Genomic DNA, 8718 nt, shown 5'->3' with positions numbered 1-8718 from the left:
CCTTCACTCCTGACTCATCGTGATTTTGTTTGGATCACTACTTCCAGAGTTCACTAACTCTTGGATCATAATACGTTTGGTGGTAGTAGATATCCAAGGGAAACACTTAAAAAAATTAATTGTAAAAATTCTAAAATTGTAAAATTTCATTTTTACAAAATGAAATTCTAAAAATGAAATTGTATTAATAGAAAGTTAATCTGCTTATTTGATGTGGTGTTTAAGAAAAATACATGGAAGCTTTGATGAGCAACTGATACAAATACGTTTAGTTGAAAGGAACACTGTTAGGATATTGTTTCTAGCCACAAAGTTTTCAGAAATTTAATTAATCCAGCAAATAGACTTAAAGAAAAGATGTTAAAAGTGTATAGAATTGTTTTTTTACGTTTTGAAGCTGTGATGGTTGACTTAAGCAGTTAACCCTTGAAAGGTGAATGATGAATATGTGGTTAATTCTTACTTTTGTCCATTTCCAGCTTACAAAACACTACACAGCAAAATAATGATCTGCTAGACTGCTAACCCGAGCATCCAGCTTCCACAATGCCTGTGCAGGCAGCTCAATGGACAGAATTTCTGTCCTGTCCAATCTGCTATAATGAATTTGATGAGAACGTGCACAAACCCATCAGTTTAGGTTGTTCACACACTGTTTGTAAGACCTGCTTGAATAAACTTCACCGAAAAGCTTGTCCTTTTGACCAGACTGCCATCAACACAGACATTGATGTGCTTCCTGTCAACTTCGCACTTCTCCAGTTAGTTGGAGCCCAGGTAACCTTTCAGGATTTTACTTATTTGAAATAAGTAATAATTATAGAACTTTGTTCATTATGGGATACAAAATATGTTTAGGGATATTCAAGGCATAAAAAATACTCCACATACCTGATTTGCATTATTCCATAAAAGATTTTCTTTAGATAATGTCATAAATCTTTATGCAAAACTAGAAATTCCATTTAGTTATATATGTCTTTGTATTCACTACTGTGTCAACACTACTTATGTTTTTAAGTGATTTTGGTAGATAAGAAACATTTTTGTATAAGCATGTATAAATATTTAGTCATTAGGTGATATGAAAATGAATATAATCAAAGCTTTAGCCAGAGATCAACCATCTAGATAGAACCCTTAAGTGGAGGTTTTTTGATTTTCCTTAAAACTTCACTTGACTTTTAGGATGATGTTATAATAAGAAAATAGATCTATATAGATATGTATACATATATAAGATGGATATATAGAAAACTAATTTTTAGAGTGTCAGTAACAAATTCTGCAGTTTCTGGTTATGTGCATATGCTATAAAAATAACATTTCTTATTATTTTATTGAATCAGCAAGACCCTAGATTTACAATAATTTCTATTGAATAAGGGCTTACTTTGTTTTAGGTATGCTGGTAAACAGTCCACATCTATTATTATCTTGTCATAGCTCTTCAGGTAGTTATTATCCCCATTTTACAGGTGAGGAGGAAAATGAAATTCTGTACATCATGTACTACATATTTTAATACTACAATTTTAGTACTGCATATGAAAGCAAGAAAGTAAGGATTTTTCTGATTAATCACTTCTTAGAAAATTCAGTGAATTAAAATACTCCATTCTTTTAGTGTCTTGATACTTGAGGTTTTTCTTTTAAAGCAATTTCTTTTCACTGTTTATAATCCAGTTAGGCTGTGAAATCAAGACAAGTCTATATTCAACAATGTGTCATAATTTAGCAGTTTTTTTCTTAAGGGTGCGTCAGATAATGGTGTCTCTTGCAGGTAGTGGCGTCTTAGATCCAATAATAAAATACTGTAGATTATTTGTAATAATACTAAGCTATCATTTATTTAGCATCTGCTATAGATCAGGTGGAGCTTCCCTGGTAAAGAATCTACCTGCAATTCAGGAGACCCGATTCAATTCCTGGGTTGGGAAGTTCCCCTGGGGCAGGGATAGGCTATCCACTCCAGTATTCTTGGGCTTCCTTGCTGGCTCAGATGGTACCCGCCTGCAGTGTGGGAGACCTGGATTCGATCCCTAGGTTGTGAAGATCCCCTGGAGGAGGGCATGGTAACCCACTCCAGTATTCTTGCCTAAAGGATCCCCATGGACAGAGGGGCCTGGTGGGCTACAGTGCATGGGGTTGCAAAGAGTTGGACATGAGTGAGCGACTAAGCACACAGCACATAGGTCAGACATAGTGTTTTTCTTTTACTTAAAAATGTTCTCTCAGTTGGTCCTTAAATTATCTTGCAGGTCTTTACGTAGCTTGCATTACCTTTTCAGCCTCAGCTCCTGTACTATCCTCAGTCTTTCTGCTTAAGCCGCTCTGGCCTGCTAACCAATTGTTAGCTACACCAAACATACTCCCACCTGAAGGCTTTTGCACTGAGTGCTGTTTTGACTAAGATACTCATTTCTTTATTCACATGTCAAGATTCACAAGGAAGCCTATCCTGACCACCCTTGTTCAAATTGCAGTCCCCCTCCAATACTCTCAAATCCCCCTTACCTTTGCTGTATAATTTTTACTGATCATCTTCTATCATGCTATTTAATTGTTTTTATTTATCAGCCATGTGTTCTCTTTACTAGAATGTAAGCTATGGCAAGAAATGTTTTGCCTGTTTTGCTCACTGATAGATGCCTAGTGCCTAAAACTGCTTGGCACATGGTAAGCACTCCGTGAATATCAATACTTGTTGGATTAAACTGAGTTTTGAGATGGCACAATTAGATAGGGATTTTCATCTTCATATTGCAGGTAGAGAAACCATGACTTGGAACAGTTAAATAATTTATTAAAGATTACTTGTAGAAATTGAAGAGCTGCCCAATATTTTACCCAAACTTTGACCTTGCATTTAGAACAAGGTGGGGCAGATCATAAAAATTATAGTAAGTAAGTTATATGGGAAGAAGGTGTTAAGGGGGAAATGTTCTCCCTTTTTACCTACTTTTTATTTTGAAATGCTTTTTTTTTTTAATTGCAAGAAGCAGTACACAGAGAACCTGTATGACTTTCTATAGCCTCTCCTAATGTTAGCACTTTTCTGAGTTATAGCATTGTTATCCCCAAGGAATAACATGGATACAGTACAATTAGTTACCACCTTTTTTTCCCTCTTAGTAATTCACCCAATCCATACTGTTAAGTATGATATCTTTGGTTCTTAGAAAGCAGTTTGGCTAGGTACTTGGCTTTAATTTTACTTAAACTTGTTTGATGTATTGTGTCTGTATTAGAAGTTTATACTCACTAAGATTATCATCAAATGTAAAGTTAACAATTGCATGAATTAGATGAATGTATTTCTTCATTCTTTTTTGTTTTTAGGTACCAGATCATCAGTCAGTAAAGTTAAGTAATTTAGGTGAGAACAAACACTATGAGGTTGCAAAGAAATGTGTTGAAGATTTGGCGCTCTACTTAAAACCACTAAGTGGAGGTAAAGGTAAGTATTTTTGTGGGTGAGTAGGCCTTGGTAATACATTACCTTTGAAATACTTGGTGTTGATACCCTATTAAATAATTTTTAGTTTTGAAAAATGAGATTGTTTGGAGAGATCATGGATGTCTTTTTGATTGAGAACATTATATATATTTTTGGAGATAGTATTGCTATTAATTTAAGAATTCATCAGATATGTTGAGATTTATACATTGTTTATGTTAAACTAATGTTGCTATAGCAGAATATTAGCTTTAATGAATCCTACTAAGACAATTTCATGTATTTATTCAGTCATTTATTAAATTTTAGGAGCACCTGCAGTGGCTAGGGTCTTCCTGGACCCCACAGTCCATTGATTAGATGGGGAAAGAAGTTCAGTAAGTGCTGTGACAGAAATGGAATTCTATTTTATCACTGCATCTTCAGTAACTAGCAGGTCATAAATGTAATACAAAGTTGAGTGAATGAATTAATGAAATATTTATTTTGCATGTGCTCTATGTTTTGCACTGTTGGATATTTTGGACATAGTGACTTCCTTGAGAAGTATATCCTGTCTACCTCATTCATTCATGGAGCAGATACTTAAAGAGCATGTACTCAGTACCAGGCACTTATAAAAACATTTAGTAAAAATGTCTGCCCTTATAGCACTTATGTTTTGGAAAAAGAAAGTATAATAAACAAAAAGCATAATAAAAACATTGAATAGTATGTTATAAATGATATTTGCTGTTGAAAGAAAACAGTACAGTTAAGTGGATCAGAAATGTCAGAGTGAGGGGAAAAGGGTGGGTTGCAATTTTAAACAAGGTAATTAGTGTGGACCTTGTTAAGATGGTAGCTTCTGAACTTGAGATGAAAGAGATGAAGCAGTTAACCATGTCGGTTCCTGGGAAAAGACTGTTCCAGGCAGAGGAAATAGCAAAGTCCCCAAGACATGCGTATTGTCTTCAAAAAACAACAATAGGAAAGTGTGCTTGGAGCAGAGTGTGTGAGGGTATGGGGTAGACGAAAAGAAATGGTGAGACCAGATGATGTACAGACTTGCAGCCCTTTTTAAAGACTTGAAATTGGGGAATTACTCTAGAGTTTTGAGCAGAGAAGTGACATGATCTGACTAATGGTGAAAGGGTCACCCTAGCTGCTCTGTTGAGAATTCAGTGCAGAAGGGCAGGGTTGGGACCAGGGTATTGGTTAATAGGCTAATGGGACAGGGTTAGTAGCAGTGGAGGTAGTGGAAAGTAGGTAGTCTGGATGATTTTTGAGGTAGAGTCAGAAGGATTTCCTAAATTATTGGATGAGGGGCATGAGAAAAAGATCTGAGTCAAGTGTGATTCTTGAGTTTTGGGGCCTGAGCACCTGGAAAGAGAGGTTACCATCAACTTAGACAAGGATGCAGGTCAGTCAGGTTTAGGTAAGGAGATCAAGAGTTCAGTCTCAGTTATGTTGAATTTGGTTATATCAAATCTTCACTTGGATGCTATTGGGTAACCGGTAAATGTATGTTAAGGACTAGGTATAGGAGCTGTAATTTTGGGGAGTCATTAGCATAAATAGTATTTAAACCAATAAGACTGAATGAGATCACATAAGTAGTGAGTATAGAAAACAAGAACTGGGTCCTAGGCCGTTTAACATTAAGAAGTCAAGAAGAAAAGTTGAGATCAGCAAAGAAGACTGGAAAAGATGAAGGAGGGAAAAAATAAGAGAAAGTGGTGTTCTGGAAGCCAAATAAAGAATGTTTTTAAAGGAGTTAGGAGTGATCTGTGTTGAGTCCTGTTGAAAGGTTAAATAAGGTAAGGATTGAGAATTGACCCCTAATGTAGCAAGGTGGAGGTAAGTCTTGTCATGAGGAGCAGTTTCAGTCACGTGATGGTGGCACAAACATGATTGGAGTAGGTTTTAAAGATTGTAAACCAAGGATTTGGAGATCGTGAATATAGGCAACACTAGAGGATTTGCTACAAAACAGAGGAAAGGGTGCAGAGGGGTAGTGGTAAAGGGATGAATACAAAGATTTGTTTTTAAGATGTATAAAATAACAGCATGCTGTTCTTACTGTATGTTGATGCAAATGATCAAGTAGAAAGGGAACAACTGATGTAGGAGAGAGGGAAGAATTGCTGAAGCAGTATCTTTTAGTTGAAAAGGGAATTGGATTTAAGATCTTGTCCTGGAGCTGTGTTCTAAATGTCTTGTGTACAGTAAAACAAAACTGTTGTTAATTGTTACTTTTAGATTTAACTTTTCATTTATTTATCTCCAAATTTATCTTCAATGGTTTTAGTTAAGATGAAGAATAGACTTAAAAAAACCCAAATTGCTGTCTTTTGTGGGACACATATAACCCAGAGAACAGGATACCCAAATAAAATTTGAGGTAATTAAAATTTAGACTCCAGTTACCACAGAATAGTAATAAACAGGGACAGAACATTGATTGTCAAAAAGTGAAAGTACCTTATAAGGAACTCATTAGGAATTGTGGCTTAATAGTTGAATACTAGGTATTTTTATTAAAGAGATAATGAAATTGACTTTTTTATTTTAATTGAAAACAACTGTAGTTTCCTTTTTCTTGAAGGTGTAGCTAGTTTGAACCAGAGTGCACTGAGCCGTCCAATGCAAAGGAAACTAGTGACACTTGTAAACTGTCAGCTGGTGGAGGAAGAAGGTCGTGTAAGAGCCATACGCGCAGCCCGTTCACTTGGAGAAAGGACTGTAACGGAGCTAATATTACAGCACCAGAACCCTCAGCAGTTGTCTGCCAACCTATGGGCTGCTGTCAGGGCTCGAGGATGCCAGTTTCTAGGGCCAGGTAAGATAGATCACTGTCTTATTGGCTATCAGGGCTAGAGGGTGCCAGTTTCTAGGAATAGGTGAGAATGCTCTGATTTATGGATACAAATTTTAACATAATGAAAGATAAACTTTTTTTTTTATTTTTATAATAACCACCCTACCTTGGGGTGCTTGACATGTTTGTTTTCGCTGCACTGGCTCTTGATTGCAGCAAATAGGCTTTCTCTAGTTGTAGCATACAGGCTTTTCTTGTGCAGCATGGGCTTAAGTTGCCCCACAGCATGTGGGATCTTAGTCCCTTGTCAGGGATCGAACCCATGTCCCCTGCACTGGAAAGTGGATTCTTAACCACTGGACTACCAGGAAAGTCCCAACTAGTTTTTATTGATCATAACTTATATGATGAACAGGGCTATAGTATCTTTGAATAAATTTCTTATTTAATTCTCAACAGTCTTTAAGTGACACAGACCCAACTTTACAAATTAGAAAACTGAATTAGAGAGAGGCCTAATATTGCACACGTAGTAAGTAAAGGAAAAATAAACTTTCTTTTTATGAAGAAAATTAGAAGTTCATGATTGTCTTTAAAATTGGGAAACAGAAAAATGATTAGAAAAAATGAGAATCACCAGAGTTTTTGTAGTTACCATCAACTGCATTCTTTTTTTAAAAAATCTTTACCTATACCAAGGTTATGAGGTACTTTTCTGTGATATCGTATTGTTTTACCTTTCTGATTTAGAACTATATAGGCTAGGAAGAATTTATTTGTGTGGATGAAACTTTTTAAATGGCATTGGGACTACTGGATAGACATGTGGAAAAACATAAAATTGGATGTATTTCTTTTTTTTTTTTTGCATGAATGTATTTCTTATATTCCTTAGCTATATAAATTTTAAATAGGTTAGAAATACTAATGATTAAAAAATAAATTATAAGTAATAAAAACTTAAAACTCAGTATTCACAAAACTAAGATCTTGGCATCTAGCTACATCACTTCATGATAGATCGATGGGGAAAAAAATGGAAACAGTGACAGACTTTATTTTCTTGGGCTCCAAAATCACTGTGGATGGTGACTGCAGCCATGAAATTAAAAGATGCTTGTTCCTTGTAAAAAAAGCTTTGACAAACCTAGACAGTGTATTGAAAAGCAGAGACATCACTTAGCCGACAAAGGTCCATATAGTCAAAGCTCTGGTTTTTCCAGTAGTCACGTATGGATGACTGTGAGAGTTGGACCATGGCTGTGCATAAAAATTGATGCCTTCAAACCATGGTGCTGAGAAAGACTCTTGAGAGTCCCTTCGACAGCAGGGAGATCAAACTAGTTAATCCTAAAGGAGATCAACCCTGAATTGGAAGGACTGATGCTGAAACTGAAACTTCAATACTTTGGCCACCTGATGAGAAAAGCCAACTCAGTGGAAAAGACCCTGAACTGGGAAAGATTGAGGGCAGGAGGAGAATGGGATGACAGAGGATGAGATGGTTGGATGGCATCACCAATTCAGTGGACATGAGTTTGAACAAACTCTGGGAGATAGTGAAGGACAGGGAATCCTGATATGCTGCAGTCTGTGGGGTTAAAAAGAGTCAGGTGTAACTGAGTGACTCGACAACAACAAAAGTGAACATAAGAGTGAATTTCTTTATAACCTAGAAGTAGGAAACACTCTTTTCTTTGGCTCCAAATCCAGAAGCAATTAGAGAAAAGATTGATATTTGACTATATAATTTTTAAAAATTATATCATAATAAAGCCTCATAAGAAAAGTAAGATGAAAGATGATGCTATGAAACTGCTACACTGAATATGCCAGCAAATTTGGAAAATTTAGCAGTGGCCACAGGACTGGAAAAGGTCAGTTTTCATTCCAATCCCAAAGAAAGGCAATGCCAAAGAATGCTCAAACTACCGCACAATTGCACTCATCTCACATGCTAGTAAAGTAATGCTCAAAATCCTCCAAGCCAGACTGCAGCAGTACGTGAACTGCGAACTTCCAGATATTCAAGCTGGTTTTAGAAAAGGCAGAGGAACCAGAGATCAAATTGCCAACATCCGCTGGATCATGGAAAAAGCAAGAGAGTTCCAGAAAAACATCTATTTCTGCTTTATTGACTATGCCAAAGCCTTTGACTGTGTGGATCACAATCAACTGTGGAAAATTCTGAAAGAGATGGGAATAGCAGACCACCTGACCTGCCTCTTGAGAAAGTTATATGCAGGTCAAGAAGCAACAGTTAGAACTGGAACAGTTAGAACTGAACATGGAGCAACAGACTTGTTCCAAATAGGAAAAGGAGTACATCAAGGCTGTATATTGTCACCCTGCTTATTTAACTTCTATGCAGAGTACATCATGAGAAACACTGGGCTGGAAGAAACACAAGCTGGAATCAAGATTGCCGGGAGAAACATCAGTAACCTCAGCTATGCGA

The 8718-nt window shown here is 36.4% G+C and overlaps 1 protein-coding gene across 3 annotated transcripts in view; it reads left to right on the top strand.

Moving 5' to 3' along the window:
* Positions 1–378: 378 nt before the first annotated feature.
* RC3H2 (ring finger and CCCH-type domains 2) overlaps positions 379–8718 on the top strand; it is a 49881-nt gene continuing 41541 nt past the window's right edge. For all 3 annotated transcript variants that reach the window (XM_010844017.1, XM_010844016.1, XM_010844018.1), the window contains exons 1-3: positions 379–777; positions 3343–3460; positions 6048–6281. In XM_010844017.1, the coding sequence (XP_010842319.1) occupies positions 547–777; positions 3343–3460; positions 6048–6281 (583 nt within the window). In that variant the 5' untranslated portion in view covers positions 379–546. The remainder of the gene's footprint in view (positions 778–3342; positions 3461–6047; positions 6282–8718) is intronic.

The sequence above is a fragment of the Bison bison genome, unplaced genomic scaffold (genome assembly GCF_000754665.1).
Source record: "Bison bison bison isolate TAMUID 2011002044 unplaced genomic scaffold, Bison_UMD1.0 scf7180017864193, whole genome shotgun sequence".
NCBI lineage: Eukaryota > Metazoa > Chordata > Mammalia > Artiodactyla > Bovidae > Bison > Bison bison.
The sequence above is the reverse complement of the archived record's forward strand: the minus strand, read 5'-3'. Positions and strand labels throughout refer to the sequence as shown.